Source organism: Martes martes, assembly GCF_963455335.1.
Source record: "Martes martes genome assembly, chromosome: 9".
Classification (NCBI taxonomy): domain Eukaryota; kingdom Metazoa; phylum Chordata; class Mammalia; order Carnivora; family Mustelidae; genus Martes; species Martes martes.
The window spans coordinates 69,709,438-69,730,064 of record NC_137896.1 but is presented as its reverse complement, the minus strand read 5'-3'; the positions used below and the strand labels follow the sequence as shown (position 1 = coordinate 69,730,064).

Below are 20,627 nucleotides of genomic sequence, written 5' to 3'. Positions count from 1 at the left end.
AGGAGGAGGAAGCAGGCTCCCCACTAAGCAGAGACCCTGATGCGGGGCTCGATCCCAGGATCCGGGATCATGACCTGAGCCAAAGGCAGAGGCTTAACCCACTGAGCCACCCAGGCGCCCCAATACTTAACTCCTTTAGTTAGCATTTATGTAAGCTTGATATCCAAATGAAAATAAGCTCTTTCATATATCTTCAGTATCAAATGCAATCCTTAATTCAGTTAAGTACGTACTGAAGCTCTTCTAAGTGCCTGGCCCTTTGCAAGGTACTCAGCTACTGCTAGAACAATGTGTAGGAAGGCAGCTATGCTCACCACTATACCACCAACACTCGCTTAATGTGTAGGAGAGCCTAACTCTGCCCTCACAACATTTACATTCTAAAGGGTGAAGCAGATAACAGTATAGAAATGTATAAGAAATGGTAATTGTGAAGAAGGAATGAGTAAGTAGATATGGAATAATTGGAGGAAGGATCAGTGGGGTGTTTGGAGCAGAACTCTTGAAGTCACATTTGACCAGAGACCTGAATGCCAACGGAACCAGCCATGTAGAGGTTTAGGGTTAAGCCTTTTAAAACAGATGGGTCCACAAGTGCAAGTACTTGAATGAGGGATGAAATCAGTGTGGCTGGAGTTTACTAAACAAGTGGCGGAGATGCTGAAGGTTGAGGCCATGGAGAAAGGCTGGGGCCAGATCACGGAGAACCTTGTGGGTAGAAAAGGAGTACAGCTTTTGTTCTAACTGCAGTGGAAAGCTATTGGTGGGAGGTGGGGAGACATAATTTAAGCAGTGTAGGGATATAATCTGATTTATTTCTTTAAATGTTTAGCTTGGCTACTGTGGACAGAAAGAGTAGAAATGGGAAAACCGCTGAGGGAGCTAAGATAGTGGTCTAGGTGTGAGATTGGAGCAGAGGCAGAGATACTTTGGTGATAAGGATAAAAAGCAATACATTCAGGAAATGGCTTGGAATTAGAGCCTACAAGACGTATAGACTTGCACATAGACTGGGCATCGCAGAGAGTTTAAGAGGAAAATCAGAAAAGCTAAGTTCTGAACAATGGGATTATGCCATTTACTAAGCTAGAGAACATTGGTGAAGGAGCATGTGGAGTTGGTTCATTGTGGGGGGTACCTATAGTATTCAAATTGGAAATCTTAAGTGGGCGATGGATGAAGGAACTCGGGAGAGAAGTCAGGCTGTTAATAAATATTAGGGGGAGTTGACCGAGATCCCTTAAGTCAAGAGGCAGATGGAAAAGAAGAGCACCAAGAAGGTATACCTAGAAGGAACCTTCCTCTCTTTATCTCTTCTGGATATGCATTCAGTCCCATGATGACAACAACTAATGATTAAATATTTGACTCTCCTGACTTTTTGACAGACAAGCTTGCAAAACCACAACTCCAGAATAAGTCCCAATAATAAGCAACTGTATCAGTAAAGCTAATCGTGCCATGTAAATAGGCAAGATAATGAGAATTTCCAAGTTTCCTTTAATTCCAGCTGGTTTTTCTTTTGTTAAGCGGTATTCTGAGTTGTCAGAACCAATGAGAAAGCAGAATTACTCATACTTGTTTTGCAACGTTCTACCACCATATGGTGTTTAACATTAAAGGGTTCTATTTCTTAAAGCAGGCAGTTTGTGATCAACAGTTTCTGGTGTCCTCTTCTTTATGTGTTTAATTCAGTATTAAGCAACTTCTCTCTTAAAGCAGTCCACTTTGGTTTAGTAGCACAAACTAAAACATGCAAACTCTGCAGACCCAGTCATGTTTATTCAGTATTACCAAAATACATAGTTAATTGGCTTTTTGGTGATAGCGTCACATTTTCAGAACACCAGGGTAGTGCTGACAGAAGATGATTTCAGCTACCCCTTCCCTGTAAATAAAGCTTAAAATGAGGTTTCAGTTCGTGTCTTTGTAAAAATTAGTTACTTTGTTAAACAAAGTGACTCAGAAGAAGTGCCACGTGTTGTTTGGAGCTACTATCTTTTTTTCTCTCTTTGAACATCACCTTTGGTAAAATGTTGACCTTATTCTAACATTTAAGTCATTTCTTTTACTTTTTTTGATCCTATGAAGGCAGATACTATGAAAGAAGATAATGATGGAAACTTCTCCGAGAATCATGGACTTTTAGGGTAGATACGGCCTTAGAGATCCTCCGCTAACACCTCCTCATTTCGTTGAGGAAAGGCAGATTTGGCGGAGCTAGTGGCCTAGCCATGTATAAACATGCATTAAGTAATTGCTTACTTAGTCAGTGCCTCAACCCAGGCTCATAGTGTGGCTAACACAAAAGAATGTGATCTCTGCCTTTGAGAAGGGAGACACACACACATGAACACTGATAAACCAGCATGATGAATGCCATAGCTAGAAAGGGCTATGTGATCAAAAAGGTAAGTAGTGCCATCTCTGTGACTGTGGTTTAGCAGACTTCACAGAAGTCCTCATTATGATGACTTCTCTTCCCAGCTTAAAAAAAAAAAAAAAAATGCTCATTTCTGAGGAAGATGAATTGCGTTTGCAGTGTTGTGTTCTATCTAGAAGCCATTAATAGGTCTCACTGTCCTTTTTCACAGAATAAATTAGTACCAAACTGACCAAGAACTTTGATATTCACTTCCCATCTGTAGAGGCAACGGTTCTGAGCTACGATGGGAGTATGTTTATGAAAATCCAGCTCCCAGTGGTGATGCACACAGAGGCGGAGGACGTGTCCTTACGGTTCCGATCCCAGCGCGCCTATGGCATTCTCATGGCAACCACCTCCAGAGACTCGGCAGACACCCTCCGCCTGGAGCTGGATGCAGGGCGTGTGAAACTGACGGTCAACCTAGGTAACAACTCCCCTTCCCCCATAAAACTAATACTTTTCACTTTTTGTTCAGTTTTGCCTGCAAACATTTACCGAGTAGCCTGTTTTGCCATGGAAAGTTAAAACACTTAATGGTCTCATTTTCATCATTTAAATTAATTTAGGTTTTGGGGGCATCTCTTTGATTGTTTTATTTTGTTGAACATAATTTACCATTTTGTGATTTCTACCACTGAGGATTCTTAAAAGGGAAGCCGTATATACCAATGAGGTCAATTGAAAGTATAAATTGTTAGGCTTGAAGAGGCCTCAAATAATTTCCATTGTTGTATTTACTGGTATTCTGATTTGCTATAGAGGATACCCTTTCAGATGAATAAAAACCCATCTGCTTTTATTTAGATAATATCTGCACAAAATGTCAAATTTCTGCTCTGTGATGTAGACCAACAGTTACTTTTACTCTACTCCCTGGGCTTCTCCTTTGACTAGTCACCTTTGTGGTACCCCATCTTTTCTGTTTGGAAATACTGTGTGGTGATATTTTGCTATCAAACAGCAATCCACAACCCTTCAATGCCCAAAGACTGCGGCCCGTAGCAAACAGCCATGAGAACACTAAAACACAGGCTCTTCTACAGAGAAATAATGCTTTCCTGCTTCATTGTAGCATTAGGAGAGAGTCACTACAGTAAAACCTCAAAAAGCTATATGAAATATGGGGGAAGGTTAGGCCCAATTAAGAAAGAGTTGGAATTGTAGACATAAAAAAATATTCAGTTTTGTTTTCAATTACATTCCAAAACACAAATTGATAGCTAGGAAGGCTTCTTAAGGAAAGGTCTTACTAGACTGATTTTAATGGGTGGATAAGAATTATCAGTAATTAGGATGTCATTTCATGCAAGTTGTGCCATCAATGTACAGTGAAGTACTGGGATTCAGTTTTCTTCCTGAAGTTCATCTTTTACAACTTGTTTAATTTTTCTCAGGCAATCTTTTTTTGTCAAGAATTATAAATATTCTGCCCAATAAGTTTCGTTACTATCAGTAGCTCCAAGAGGAGAACAAATTAATGAGGTTTTACTGTATTTCCTGGAAGTGCTCAACACACACAAAAATAAATTAATGGAGGAAGAAAAATAAAATTTGAAACATAGTTTGACACAAAGAGTAGCAAAATGTGATGAGGTGAGGCATTTGTGGAAAGTCTACCTACAGTTTCAAATTGTGCTGGGCAGAATGGTAGCTCATAAAGAATAAAATTATTTCAGTGGTAGCTTATTGCATACAATTACATTCAATTAATATTAGCTAAATAAAGTTAAATAACAAGGGTGTTTTTTTAAACATCACTGAAGAATGCAGTGCACTGTCATTTACTGTTCTGTTAGAGTTCCCTCTAGTGACAATGATAGGTTACTACAACAAATCAAAGGAAATTGCCTAATCGCAGTAAAGAGGCTGCTACCCAAAGTGGAAACACTCATGAGAATTTTCCAACAGCAAAGCATTCTGTGGAAAGAGTTGTGTAGGTGCTGGTCCTTGGCTGTTTGCAACCACTTTTCTGATGCGGTTGACGACACATGACAAACTCAGCTATATGGAAACAGAATCTAGGTTTACATTTTTCATGTTCCCCAAAGGCATTAAATAAATACTACAACAAAACCAACAAATATGTATCTATACATAAAATAAACATAAAACATCCTACACAGTCCTTTAAAGACAGCCCTTATAATCACAGTCTGTGTTATTCAGATCAGACATTCTGTTCTTAGATAATCTGTGTTCATAGAAAAAGCAAGTGTAAGAAAAGGAAGTTCAATACCCATGTTCACCAAGACACTTAGCACATAGAGATAACATTGTTAGCTCCTAAAAGAGGCATAGGCTCGTGTGCTCTGAAGAATGACATTACCCCTTAGCTACTGAAGGCTTCTAAAAGAAAATACAGTTGTTTATTTCTTCCTCCAATTAATACAAGGCATGGAATCCAGCCAGTATCTGGCTGTTAACTTTTTTGCCTAAGCCAATGATAATAACAAAAGTAAAATACATTAGGGTAGCATTAGAATATCTTCAACTCGCTCTCCATTTGATCACCACAATTCTCGAGAGTTCTATTGGCCTTTGTGGGATATTAGACTCTGAAGGTCCAAGATGTCTGAGCCTAGCTGGGCTTGCACTGTACCCCATTGTGACGGAGCTGAATTAATTATGTTGAAAACAATGATATGTTCTTTCACAGATGGGGAGAAAGTCGCAGCCAGTCTAAGCCAAGCATCTTTGACAGTTAGCAATGCTTTCTTTCACTTAGATTTGTCACCATGTAGCTTTGTTTGAATTGGCCATTTTTTTAAAAAACCTATTGTTGTTTCCAATGTGAAGTTTTATAACAATGAATCTGGGTTCTAGAAGTATGTAAAGAATACATGATATGGAGTGGCCATATTTGCATGTGTCTGTCCCCGGAAGGGTGGACTGTGATTTTATTGGATGTCTGCAGCTATTACCTTGAAGGATAAATTTTCATTTTTCATCTATTCTTCCCCATCTAGATTGTATCAGGATTAACTGTAATTCCAGTAAGTGCCTATTCAAAATTTTTAAAATGTTATTCCTCCATTATGATGTAAGCTAGTCCAGAAAAAAATGAAAGCAAGACAAAGACGTTTATCAAACTCATGAATTCACTTTGGAAGTGTGCCAGTCCATCATCTGGGTTGTAAAAATTCATTTTGAATTCTGTCCAGCTGAAGACTTTCCTCCTGTAGTTCCTATATCTAAAAGAGGTGACAAATATTTTAGAGCAGAAGATGCACACACCTCTATAGACCTTTGAATAAGGCAAGTAGCATTTGTATTTTGCCTGATCTTGGACTCTGATAGCTCTCTTCTTCACCAGATTAGGAAAAAAATACCATGGGTCGTATTTCCTTCACTTTCTTTTTTTAATCTCTTGACTCAAAATATAGAAAAAAAATTTTGAATTCCTTTTGAGAGCTACTATTAAATTCTTCTAAATTCAACCAAAATTCTACTGAGAAAAATGTATTTTTCAATGTTATATGTATATATATAAAGAAAATTACTTATCTAAGAGTTTTTTTCTTGTTCATTAAGAGTATTTACATGATGAATTTTTACATCCTCATCACATATCTGCAAAAATAATCAAAACCCTTCAAATCTGTGATATGCATGCCAAATGATGAATCAGAAAAGATGCATGGACTGAGTTTTATTTGACTATGGACTAGAGAATCTGAAAGGATATAAGGACTGTGATTTTATTTTGAGTTGTAGCATTACCTTAAGAATAAATTCATTTTATTTCTTTACGTAAATGTTTAGGTTTTTTTCCTTTCCAGTTTTGCTGACCACATCAAGGAATTTCCTCCAATGATACCAAAGTTGTTAGCCATGTAAATAAAACGGTTCTAACAAGATTCTAATTTCTCATTGTTCTAGTCAATGAGAACAAACATTTTCTATATCCTTGGAAAATGCTGAATGTGAGTTGATGAAGTTTACTCCCGAAACCATTGGCTGTGTTTGCAAATAGCAATGTCATCCTCTGAGGAACAAAATGGTGGTATTAAACATATAAAACAAGAAGCTTTACTAATGAAATACATACTGCTTTGAACACCATGCGTCTTATAACTCAGATTTGTCTTCAAATATTTTAGTATTCATTTTAAAGTAACATAAATATGAATCTTTCCAATCATAGCAATAAAAAGGTAACTGAATCAGTGATTTATGAAAAATTAAATTGATACACTATCATACAAGGCATAAAACATTATCTCGAACAGAACAGTTCTTGAAGTAATCTCTCAAAACTCTCACACAGGTAGGACTTTTCAAATTTGCATCATCTCCTTTCAAACCCCATCCCACACTTCCTGAGAAGGAGCACAGTTTTTATGAGTCTCACACCACGGTCCAGTTTGCTTTCAGCTCTGGGGCACTCATGCGGGCAAAATGGCAATCAAGAAATACTTTCCCAAAACTAGATTTGTGCCTTAATGCAGTTATAGATATTCTTAATACATCCTGAGTCTGAGAAAATAATGGGAGGAAAATACTCCTTTCTAGACTCCTGTTTTATGTACTCTTGTTTATTTCTATTAAGCATATAATAAAGCATGAATGTTTAAATTTATTAGCTGTAACGATATAAACTCTAGTATTTGGAATTCTAGTATGGGAGTTAACCAAATTAAGTGTGATGCTGTGTTTTCTAGCCATATAAGTGACTCTTTTTGAAATAGATATTTGTAGTCTAATTACCCTTGTTAGACACTTCTCTTCAGTTGGCTTATATTATGAGATTCTAATATTAAGCACAGTCTTTTTTCCTCTGGATATTCCACAGAATAATACCTTTGAGGACAAAGATTTTTGCTGGTTAGTGAAATTTTTCCCCTTTTAAGGAGCATGTGTTACATGTAAATTACTTGAATTAAATGAGTGACTGTGAGCTCTCAGTGCACAACTCGAACAGGACTGCAAATGCCTTAACTTGACAGCAGTCACTGGAAAAGAACATTCGATGAGCAGGTAACGCTTTCATTTTCTTTTCCCTTTGTTTTATTTGGGGAATAGTGGGCAGATGTGGCAAGAACCCCAAATTCCATCAAGAAATCATGTTTTCCTCAAAGCTAGGAGAGGGAGGAATTTACATATCAAATAATGCAAATCTAATTCACAGTGATTAAACAAGCAGAGATTTCCACCTGGAGTGCATTTCCTACCCTGTAAAAATATGAATTGAAATATCTGTATCTCAGTATAACTTGTAGTTTGAGTGGCTGGTTTATTACATTTCTCCCCTGTGAACTTTAAGTTTGTCTGAAACCAAAATGAATGTACATTTATTAAATCACAGTCATCTACCATCTATCATCGTCTCTAAAAATTATAGCATACCTAAGCTACAACTGTATTATGAAATTAATATGACATCTTTAAGGAAATTTCCCCAGCAAATATACAAACTGTAATGTAAAAGATTATCTTAGGTTGGGAATGAATATTAAACTCTAAATTATTAAGGTTGGATGGAAACATTTTTAACCTTCTCTATACTTACTCAGAATTGCTCTGCTGTTTCCTTTGGTGGCTCCATCCCTCATCCCCGCTCCTACCCCCCAGGGCAGAGCGGATGTTACTTGATAAGGAAAAGTTAATATATATGGTACCAGACTATCTAATCATTGCCCTTGAAGAATAGGTAGTAGGGGAAGAGGAAAGATCTAGCTGCATGTACTCAGACGTGTGGGACCCTCAGAGATGGCAGGTGTGTTCCTTTTTCAGCCATTTCTGTTTGAGTAGTTTATATGCACCACTAGTCTTCGGTGGACAGGCTGGGGCAGAATCTTTTGTTTGGCTTCCTTGGAGAAAGGGCAGATTTGAATTCCAGAGAGCATCTCTGGCAGATTCTTGTTGCCACCATTTTTCTTCTTCGTAGGAAAAGCTGTCAAGTATCTTTAAATGGAAAGAGAGCTTGCTTTCATTTAAAAATCAAAAGCTTATTTTCATGTGTGGAGAGGGTACTTTTTAAAAAAAGAACCATCTCTATGAATAGTGGTCATCTCAATGCCAAAATGTATGCTTTGATCTTTCAGATTACAAATAGAATGTCTTGGCACACAGTCCCAGACCAATCCCAGCTCTCTGACATCCATTAGCTTATATCATTGCTAAAATATGTTTGTTCATCTGCACCTTGGAATTAAATTAAGGTCAGTTTGTGCAGATTCATGACCTGGAAGGTGAGCATGGAAGTGTGTTATCTTCCACACTCCATTCTCCTCTATTCACGATAGAAATAAAGGAATAGTCAGATTTCTTGCACCTTCTCAATCGACTGCAATATTGAGAACAGTCTGCCATCATGAAATAAGTGTGTATGGAAGTTGCTTAAAGAGCCACTATCTTTTAATGCATATCATTTCTTCTCCGGACAGTATTTCAAAAAGGTAGATGAGAAAGGACTCTAAAGTCACATTCTTCTACCATAAAGAGAAAAAAATTTTCGAATTCATGAAAAAAAGACAATTTATAGACTATTTTGCAAAAAATAATTATTGTAGAAATTACTAACCAATCATTAATGAGTTATTGAGAAAATCCAAATCAGATTGAATAGTACTTTTCTGACTGACACATGAATTATTTGCATGAAAGGGTGTGTTTGACAGTCTTTTCCCTAGGTTCATATTAATGGACTTAATACATCTTTTAAAAACTGTAAAGATTGCAAAGGAAATTTTCTAATCCTTATGAAATTATCCCAGATTCATTATTAGTTGGATCTGTACTGGCCGTCATTCTTACTGTGTATTCTCTTTGTCTGCCAAAGTACATAGTCTAGTATCTTGGTTAACTCTGAGGTAGACTTACCAAGACAGTCTCAATCTTAAATTTGGTGTCCAGTAGTTCCCTACAGGACTTCCAAACTCATTAGGCTATGTATTTCTCTGCAATTTTTTTTTTTGAAAACTTAGATTTGTAGTGATATATTGCATCTTTAAATGATTCAAATTTTATTCTCTCTCTTAAAAAATTTTAGTGCTGTAATCCTTAATAGTTTAAATACATTGAACATTTGAAAACAAAATGTGTTCCTATCAACTATAGATGAGTCCTGATTGTCCTGTAACTAACTAAATATGTAATGGACACAGGGAGACATTTGTGCTTACGTTTTTGTTAGGATTTCTTTCTTTGCTTTCTTTTATTTATTGTTTTATTGGTTAGTTTGCTTGCTTTTGTCTTTTCAAATCAATGACATAATTACAGAATAGCCTTCTTGCTCACAGGAGGGCTTGGGGCCACCTCTGCATCCACATAAAAATTGATTTTAATATAAACTCACGATCTCTGTTGTTTGTTTTGCGTGTTGGCACTGTTTTGGTTTCTTTCTGCCTTGTATATATGTCTCTTCTTCTGCCCACCTGATCTTTCTTCCTACTAAGACATACTCTTCCTCTCCACTTCCAATATCTTTTCCTCTTGTTCAGTTTCCTCTTGTTTTCTTAAAAGAATAAAAATTCTCTGGGTTGACAAAATATTTTAAGAGGCAGACCCTACAACGATCTTTGGCTTCTCATAGAAAGCGGTTTATTTAGTACAATGACAACAAAATTGCAGATCACGTTCAAGTCGACAAGATGTCAGGGGTTGAAGTTCAGCTCCTTTCATTTGCAGTTCAGTGTCTAAAGTATCAGAGAGAAAGAGAATGTGAGGCCAAGTACTTAACCTCACTTTGCACTTGGACAGAGTGAAGAAACACTCCGCGTAGTATGTTATTGGAAAATGTACTGTGATGGATGTCTGGAGTGGATAATAAGATCTTTGTGTTATCATTTTATTACCAGCATGAAAAGATCAACTGGATATTAGTTATCACCCATTTTTTTTTATGTAGTAAAAATGGAAAGCAATAAAAGAATGCAAAATGTCAAACAGTGGCACTTAAGCCATATTAGATTGCTTTGATCAGACTGCTGTTTGGCAGGCTCCTTAAAAAGACAGAAGGAAATTTCTGGGGGCTGGCTCTTGCTAACATGAAACAAATGTTCGGTTTGGAGCAGCTGCCTGGTACCTAAAGAGCAGACAGCTGCAAAAGGGAATCTTCTAGCTCTGACCTGATTTGTTGAGTTGTGTCAGTCACCGCTTCTTAAGACTGGTGCTCTTCATCTGCCTAGGATGGGAGCTGCTCAAGCAATAAAGGAAGATGACTATATAAATGCAGAACATAGAAGTTTTGTTTGTTCTTTTAGTTACTGTCATTTTTTTTAAGCTGAAAGTAAATTTAAGGGAAGGAGAATAAAAGACTATTTACATATGATTATTTTTAGCAAAAATCTAAGGGAAATAAAATATTGAGACCATAGATTTCTGATTAAAAAAAAAAACAAACAAATAGCTAAAATAAAGGGAATTAGCACATGACAATGAGTCTAAATTTAGACTTAAATATCAAAATTAGAATGAAATTTAAGGAATGCTCCTTTGGATTATCCGCATGTTAAATTTATGAGAATTATAAAGAAGAATACAGCTTTCCCCTGCACATGTAAATGACTACATAGATTGGGTAAATCTTAGTGGGAGGGCCTGAGAAGTAGAAGAAATGGGTCCATTTTCATGAACAACTAATCTGTTCATTGCTTATATACAAATACAAAATGGTGCAGTGTTTTAAAAAACTGCTCTTTTAAAAATTTTTATTAACATATAATGTATTATTTGCCCCAGGGGTACAGGTGTGTGCATCATCAGGCTTACACATTTCACAGCACTCACCATAGCACATACCCTCCCCAATGTCCATCACCCAGCCTCCCTCTCCCTACCCCCCTCCCCCTGGCAACCCTCAGTTTGTTTTGTGAGATTAAGAGTCTCTTATGGTTTGTAATAGACCACTCTTTTGTGCAGGTTAAGAATTCCTCTTGGAATCAGGCTCAATTATTAATTGATTGATTGAAGCATTTTCTTATTGCTGTTGCAAAAGGCTCTGCTCAAAGTGGTGCGAAATTCCAGATTAGGGTGGACTGAAGCCATCAAATTCTGTTTCATTGTTGAAACATGGCGTTATAACAATGGCCTAGGTAGACATTGTCAGGAAGTCCTAGAAAGTTTCAGAAGAATGAGTCTGACTAGATATTCGCTTGGTTTCTGTGAAAAGGAATTTTTTTTTATACAACCAAATACCACCAAACATATGAGACCACAGCCTGTTGGTGAGATGTTTTGGTTTGTTGTGTTATTAGAAAGAGCTGGTTTTTAAATATCCACCACTTCTTCCATAGTTTTTTGAATTTCTTTTTTCATTTCCATGTGTTTATTTGTTTCCTTTGGTAGGGATGTAGCATCTCAATATTTATCACTGATCCAGAAAATCAAGGATAGAAATTTGAATTATATATTTTTTTCCATTAATAAGATTTTTTTTTGCTTTTAGTTTATTTCATTATGAGATGCATGATTCAAATTTAATTGTTTTAAAGAAAACAATAATAAGATAATAATTTTCTATATTTGGAGCATTGGGTCTTTTACTTGTACGCCCTGATTCAGGTTCGTAGAAACTTAACTCCTAAAAAATAAAAAGGATTAAAAAGAACTCAGTGACTTCTATTTAAAACAGTCTACAATTTTTAGGACAGCCTTAATGTTCAATGTACCATGCCATGGTACCCATTTTATTAGTATAGAGAAATACAGTTTAGAAAATTTTCTACAAGTTTTAGGGAAAGGAAAAGAAATATAAAATAAGACGGAAACAGAAAGACAAACCGTAAGAGACTCCTAACTCTAGGAAACAAACAGCGTTGCTGGAGGGGAGGGGAGTGGAAGGATGGGGTAACTGGGTGATGGACATTAAGGATGGCATTTGATGTGATGAGCACTAGGTGTTGTATGCAACTGATGAGTCACTTAATTCTACCTCTGAAACTAATAATACAGTAAATGTTAATTAAACTGAATTTAAGTTAAAAGAAAATAAAATTTCTACAAGTTTTATATTCCTAATTTTACTGAAAAGAAAACCACTAACAATTTATATCCTATCAATTGCTTAGCTATCAAAGACTATGAAAATAAATATCATGATCATGGATTTCAGTTCCTCATATGGTCACTAGAAAGGAATTAATGCATCTGTTGACTGCTAAAATAGATGCATAATTTAAAAGATGATGCCTGTGTACTTAACTATGGGTCAGATATGATTAATATAAGCATACCAGCTTAGTTTCCATTTATAGGAGTATACACATTATTAAACACCATGGTTTAAAGCATAGAATGTGAATTTTTTTTAAGATCTTAGAGAACTTTGATGATTTTTAAAAGTTTTAGTCTTGAAAAATGGGTGTTTTTAAAATTTAAGTATTTATATATATTTTACTATCTTAATGAATCAGCAGTGTTCTCTGAGAAAATAGCTACTTGAAGATGTTTGCATAATTTGAAAATTCTTATTTTTTTTTCAAAAATTGGGACAAATTGCAAAAAAAAAAGTAAAAGATTTCATAGCCTAAGTTTCAAAGAAATGCTAGGACTGACATTTAGTAAGTTAGTTTCCCTAAAGATTATGTTATACTATATAAATACTCATCAAAACATGAAAGCTGTCATCAGAACGGGGACCCACATGATATTATACTCTCCTTAAAGGAACGCAGGAATAGCATGTCTTCCACACAAACATCTTTTCTCTAGGGTATCTGATTAAAAATGTTTCCTCTTTACTTATAAGATACTCATGAGGGTTATACTTCTTCCACATATAACTAGCTAACATATAGTGCATAAATCGAGTGGGAAAGCCTCTTGAAATTGGGGTGGGGGAGAATGATTGAGGCCCTCAAAGGATTTGAAAATTGAAAAGTTCAGTGTGCTCAGAGCTCTTATCCATTTCTTTCACTTGTTAACAATGGGAGCAATGGGCAAGATGAATAAGAAGTGCATCATGAAAACAACTTCCCCAGAGATAAAGTAAGAAATTCTAAGGGTATTTAAATTACCTTTATTTATTTATAGTTCATACTGGATTATTTGCTCACTGTTATTTGTTCATTGAATGTATCACTCATAAAGTTGTGAGACTTCTTTATCCTCCCATCACCCTTCCCAGGACATCAGTATAAATACAAACTTGAAATATTTAGTGCAAAGTCCTATTGAGATAAGTTAAATTTCAAAGTCAATTGACTTTTTCTATAGATAATTATTATACTTAAAATTGCTTTGGAAATGTAGGATTTAGAGTAAGAACGATCAATTCTCTTTTAAAATTTGCATACAAATAATATAGCTAGCCTGTGAATATAGGCACTCATTAAATTGTCAGATACATGGGGAAAAAAATCAACCCAATTGAGAAATCAAAAAATTTTCAGTATAAATAAATGTGTACAACTAAAAAAAAATCTAAAGAATTCTGAAATTTCTTACATTTCAGTAGGCACAAAGGAAATAGCTAATGCATGTGAAAATTAAAACTCAAATATTATAGAACAAATATGCTATAATGGCATGACTTAAAATTGTCGTTACTGATTTTTCATGCATTATGAAGGTGTCCAGGAAAAGAAAATAAAAAATAAATTATTTAATAAGTTATGCAAATTCCCTTAGAATACAAACATATTCACCTAATATTGTTGAAATAGGTGGACCAAAATGGAGGTAGGACCTGATAATTACTTTCTGCCAAAGTAATCTAAAGCAGGTCCAGGTCATTAAACCAGTTGAAGAGAGATAAAATAGAAAACATATATGTACAAAAGTGAGTTCTATTCCCATTCATCAGTTATCTCAGAGTAGTCAAATTAAAACTGATTGGAAGCATCTGTGACCAAGATCTTGTAAAACAAACCAGATTGGAATAACCATGAATGAAAAGATACTTTACAGATGTATTGCTGTAAATTATCATTGGCAGGAATCCACTACCTGAAAGCCTAACTGACATAATCTCATCATAGGGAGATTGACCAGGAACAATCACTCAGACATAACATTACTTCTAGCAATTGGGAGACCAGCTCCAAGGAACCTGCAAACACTATTTCCTCAGGTTGAGCAAGTTAACTTGACCTAAGATTTAATAGCTAGTAACTTTTGCTATAGTTGGACAAGCAACTTTTTAGAACACTTCCAGGATAGGAAGGCAGCCCGTTCATTTCAAAAGACTTTGACAGAAATGAATAAATAAAATCTTAAAAAAACCCAAAAAACAAAACTCTCCCTCTCCCTCTGGCCCTCCCCCAACCCCAGACTCTCTCTAAAATAAATAAATAAAATCTTAAAAAAAAAGAGACTTTGACACAAAGACATTTGCAAATAAAGGAGCAATCTCAATATTTTTCTCATCACTAAAGTAAATGGTTGAATGAAGTCATAGCGCTCAATAACTAAATCATAGCACTTAGTACTACAAGTTAGCCTGATAAATAAGCTAATGACAATAAAAGAAAACAATTAACACTATCTGTTATTGCATTATTAAAATTCACAGTAAAGAAGAATTTTGTAAGTTATCATATCATTGCTTGGGAAAAAACACATTATTATTCTGATTTTTATATGATGGATGGATGCATTATTATGTGTTGCTTGTCCACAGCCTTCTTTGATGCAATCACTGAGGAAAGGAAAAAAGACCAAGACAAATGAGAGAGCCATAGTTCAACCTTTCTAAAGACAAAATATTTCTTATCATATTCCTTAGAATGTGTCTTATTAAAAAAATACTTTCATAATATTAAGGCAAATATTGAAAAATAGGCTTTTAAGCATCATAATGGCTTCCCAGGGAAAAGAAAGGAAGGGGACAAATAGATTGACAAAGCCAGGAACTAAGATTTATTTACTTCTTCTACTATGCCTTTTAATTTTGGAGAAAGTTTGTTTAAGAATACCCCAAAAATAGCTAGGGAGAGCCAAATTTTATAAATTCAATCTTTAAAAATATTCTAGTGCACTTATATTAAAAAGATACGCAAAATAAAATATAGGTAAAGCCATCATGGCTTGTATTATGCAAAAATATGCATTCTTCTTGGCCTTCTCATAAAAAGAAATTCTGTAACTATTATAATAGAGTATTCAGATAAAGAATGATATGTTTAATTAAATAATCTCTGTGTTTTATACTCTAATTCCATGGCTTTTTAGTGGATTATCAAATATTTGTAAATTTCCAAATGCTCAATATCTTTATGCTTTTTTCATTCTTTCATTCAGATAACTTGACATTTTGTAAGTACTGCGTAAGTTGTGTTAAATAAGTATGACTGTAAATCAATGTAATCCTTTTCTTTTCATGCTATGCCAATGCTGAATACATTTTCCATTTATAATGCTTATTTAAAAGCACATTAACTATTTAGTACTTAATTATGCCTGCAAGCTATCCTATTATGTGATAAGCATTTCTTGGAAATGACCTTTTTTCCTTAAAATAAAGTCACAGTCCAAATTTTTTCTTTCAGTATATAAGTTTATTTTATTATGCTTCTTCCTAAACTTGCTAGTTGAGCTAGATTAGATTTAAAGAGAGTTATTTTAAAACATTCTTTGAACAATATATTTATATAATTTGTGATCATTTTTACTGTGTTGTAAATATAACTATATTCTTAAAAGGTAATTTGTATTTCTTAAAATGTATGTTTTTCACATTGAAAATTATTTACATCAGAGATACTTATCCTGGTCTGTCATAAATGGGTACAATCAATGTCAATGCTATAGAAACTAAATGTTTCTTAGTAGATGATTTAAACCTTGTTGATTCATTTGCTTAGAGCTATGATATTAAGCCAGCTGTGGAACAGGAGGTGAGGCAGCTACATAAAGTTTGTTTTGTTGATAATAGAATAGGGTTGGTATGAGTTAGGAAAATGGCAAAGAACTCTCTGCAGGGGCTTTCCAGCAGCTCTCCAAGGTCAGATATTTTTGCAGACAATGCCAGTGTTCTCTTATAAATCACTCATTAATTCTTGAATCCCCCAATTCCTAAATCAACTGTTTTCTTTGCATATGGGAATTATTGACTGCTGGCCTTAGGGCATTTTGCTCTCCTAGGCTGTACACCATATTAAATTTATTTTCGAGGGAACTGAGCAAAAAAGCTGTCCAAGTAATTAGCCAGATACCTGACTCACCCAAGCTCTCCAACTGTACGACTTACCAGATTCTGTGCTGCTAAATATGAAAACAAAGCAATGAAGCTTTCTATTTCCTGATATTTCTTAGTGAATGTAAACATTAAAGGTTAATGGAGTTATTTTTTCTTTAGCTATTTGGCTTAATTTAATATCAAAAGATATTTCCTCTACCACACATAGGCGCGCGCGCACACACACACACACACACAATCCAACAAACTCTAAACAAATACACTCATTCAGTAAATAGTGAATGGCAGTTATGTTCAAGGCACCGAACTATAGATGTCTGATATTTTCCTTGAAATTTGAAATCACCAAAGGGGAGATATAAAAATAGTGATAATATAATAGTGAAAATAATAATATTATTATAACTGAGGGCTTACTGTGTGCTAGGCATTACTTTAAATTATTCAAATTAATTAAATCTATTTGTGTTATGATGTATCTCCGTTACTAACTTATTTTACAGATATAAATACTGAGGCCCAGAGAACTTAAATAGGTTACGCAAGTTCACACAGCTGGTAACATATGGAACTAGGATAAAAACCAAACCCATAAGTCCAGAACACATGCACCAGACCTGGATATAGAGTTCAAGCACTTTTAAAGACACAAGGGCAGATTCAAGTAACAATCTAACCAAAACAAATACCCTGTAATTAATTAGCATGTTACTATTTTATTTTTCCAGAGAAATCAGTTTATAAAATGCCTTTCTCCTGTTGTTCATATTCATTTTTTAAAAACTAACATCTGAAAGCTCAATGTCTGACATTCTATGATTTACTCAATTATTTTTTAATTAAGGAAGGGTATTTTTAATATTTTTAGTATAAAGAAATGTCATATACATATCATATACATATCACCTTGCTTGTACAGAAAAGGCAAGTAGCTCTCTTCATAAAGATATCACGAATAGTTGTCAAGGGCATATCCTCAATTAAATTGAGAAGATGTTGAGGAGAGATAGAGAAGAGGGAGGAGTTCAGTGGCTTGGCAAGGAGCTCCTCTTCATGACTGTTAGGATAATTATTTGTCTGTCACCAAGCCCAGGGCACCAGACTGATGGGCACCAGACTTGGCCGGTAAGACAGCTCTGAGACAGCTTCTCTGATACCCCAGAGGCCTTGCCATTAAGTGCAGACCATATGGGGAAGGTGATCCAGCTGTGCCTCTTAAGTGAACAAATGAAGTGTTTTGCTTTTAGCCTTGTCGGCACATTTCTGAATATAGAGTGAAATGGAACTTTAAAAATAAGTAAGCACAGACTTAATTCTCCTAATCAGGGCTGGCTTCAACAGCATGCAATTTGCGTAGCTACCCATGGCCCCTTGCTTAGAAGGACCGTGCTTGAATTCAAGGTCTGCTATAACTGTCCGAAAATTCTTCATTCTGAAGAGCAGCCCCATATTTTCAATTTGTACTGGGCTTGCAAGTTATTTTGTTGGTCTTTCCCCTAGTAATGTTAGTGAATAGCGGAAGAAGAATTTGGAAGTACAATTTTCATGTGTGTAATTTTAATTTATAATTAAATTCCTTAACTGATTCATATGAGAAATAAAAACAAAAGAATTTTGCTCCCAGCCCAATATCTAGGCATGAAGAAAGATAACATAGAAACATTTAATGAGAAGTTACTCCTTCTCTCCCTCCCTTTCCACCTCCCCCTCCCCCTCCTCCTCCTTCTTCTTTCTTTTTTAAAGCAGAAGTTAGGTTATTTTTTTAAAGTAATTATTTTGAAACCAAAAAAAGGCAAAATCAAATAGCACGCTGGAGGTGTCATCATTACGACCTGAGAAACACATCCTCCTGTCATTTACAGGTAAGAGGGCTGTTGCGGAGAGCCCTGACTCAGGCATCAAGCACCATGGGTCTAGCTTCTGTTTCTCTTGCTTTTCTCTCTTCCCATTATTGTCACAATGACAAGCCTTATTTCCAGCTTCCCACAGGGTCCTGCCTCCCACCAGCAGTTACCATCCTCAAAGTCAACTGCCAAATAAAACTTGTTAGTATCCAGAAATGTGGATATAAGTAGACACCTAATTTTATACACACACACAGATATCATACATTTTAATAAAGGCTGCTATTCTAAATTTTTAGAACCAAGAAAGGTAACTAAATTTTAGAAGTACAGGGGCCTTCAGGCACCTGGCTGACTCATTTGGGAGAGCATATGACTCGAGATCTTGGGGTTTGTGAGTTTAAACCCCATGTTGGGCATAGAGTTTACTTTTAAAAAGCAAAGCAGAAGAGGGGCTTTGCAATCGGCTTCTGCCATTTAAAGGCTTTTTAAATTTCTTTCATTTTTGTTATGTTGTTTTACTGACAAGAAAATTCAGACCAGCAGCAGTGAGAGGGAGACTCAATGAACATAATTTATATTATGTTAGATTTGATGGTAACATTGTATCTAAAACTCATGTCCCCTGACACTTAAGTTCTTGAATATATTTCCATCAGTTATTTCTTTAATACTCCATGTAAAAGTATATGACATAAGGGGATTCAAAATTCTCTATTTATTTATGTGTATTTTAGAGGGGCTTGAAAACTACAGCACACAGGGGACTGCCTTTTTTAACACATAATTTTATTGAAACAAAATCACACCCATTTGTTTACATATAACCTGTGGCTGCTTTCATAGTATACTGGCAGTGTTGAGTAAATGTAATGGCAAACCACATCCTCCAAAGCCAAATATATTTGCTATCTGACCTGTTACAGAAAAAAAGTGTCTTGACTCCTGATCTATTTGAAGGTAAACATCTTGCAAATCTAAGTTGGAACATACACATGCTGAGATCAGTGTTTGGCATAAAATAATTTTTAAACTAAAATAATAGGATCCGGGTGCCACATGATCCAGAATGAATAGGAGTAGTTTAACAGGACAAACAACAGATACAATATAGACCATTCAGTTTTTAAACTTCATAATTCTAAGAGGCTATGGTGCTGTAACTTTTAATTCAATTACTGGGTGCTAAAGACTGTTTAATGATCTAAAGAACAATTGAACACTCATGTATAAATATAAGCAATTTGTATGTGTAAAACAATGCTAGATTTTTTTTCTTTAAATAACAAAGCTATGAAAACTTTAGGATACACTTTCACATAATGCCCATCTTCAGCTATGGTTGAAAAAACACAACTGTTCTTAATAAAATGGAAGTATGATGGATCATTTCCAGAAGGCAAACTAAGTGGATTCCTTCCTGCCTATCATCTATGCACATTACTAGGTTATGGCTTCGCAGAAGCATCCAACGAAATCCCCGTGCTCAATAAATGGCTTTACTTACTAAGTGAGCAGATCAACCATTCAAATAACAAGATAAAGTTAAAAATAGAAATTATTTACATCTGATGTTCAAGGCAACATGAAGAAGTCCAGAACCAACTGGCTTGAACTATACTAAGAAGTATACAGATGGTCCATTTAGGTAGCTAGCTTCTTTAAAATATGCCACTAGAGTTAAATAAGGACGTGAAGGGTATATAGGAATCTCAGCTTTGTGGCCCACACATCTAAGTGCTTTAAAAATCAAAGTATAATTGGTATGGGTTTGCTTTTCTCCACCCACATCCATCTTTTAGCTCCAAAGACAGCTATCATTTTTGTCTACTAAACATCTTTGATCACATTACTTCATAGAGTCCTTAGCTTTGTCTTATTTTTTCTCTATTGTTCTTTATTATTTTTCCCCACATTCAAAAACTAGTATAAGTAGTTTCACAAAACATTTTCACACAAGACTATCTTCCAAAAAGGATCTAAAGTTAGTATTAGGTGCATTTTACTATGTGTATTTTGGTTAAAAAAAATACATCACAAATATGAAAATTAATTTAAAATATGCTTGCAGACAAACCTGATACCGGTCCATAAAGGCTTATTTAATCTTGTTGAAGATATAGACTAACCTCCCGTGGAACTATCTGTAAAAAGGGAGAGCTGGATTAATTGTGTTTTTTTCTCTTAGAAGCTATTCTTTTCTTCATTGAATAAATTATTGATTCATGCCCCAGTATTTAAAAAAATTCATTGTGGAGAAAAGCCAATATGAAAA

General features: G+C 35.1%; 1 protein-coding gene across 33 annotated transcripts in view; it reads left to right on the top strand.

Moving 5' to 3' along the window:
• NRXN1 (neurexin 1) overlaps positions 1 to 20,627 on the top strand; it is a gene marked incomplete at its 5' end in the record, with an annotated part of 1,159,071 nt that overhangs the window by 524,924 nt on the left and 613,520 nt on the right. For 26 of the 33 annotated variants that reach the window (XM_080814815.1, XM_080814809.1, XM_080814835.1 and 23 more), the window contains 2 exons: positions 2,649 to 2,852; positions 5,395 to 5,421. In XM_080814815.1, the coding sequence (XP_080670941.1) occupies positions 2,649 to 2,852; positions 5,395 to 5,421 (231 nt within the window). The remainder of the gene's footprint in view (positions 1 to 2,648; positions 2,853 to 5,394; positions 5,422 to 20,627) is intronic. The other 7 variants (XM_080814838.1, XM_080814819.1, XM_080814833.1 and 4 more) reach the window with 1 other exon arrangement.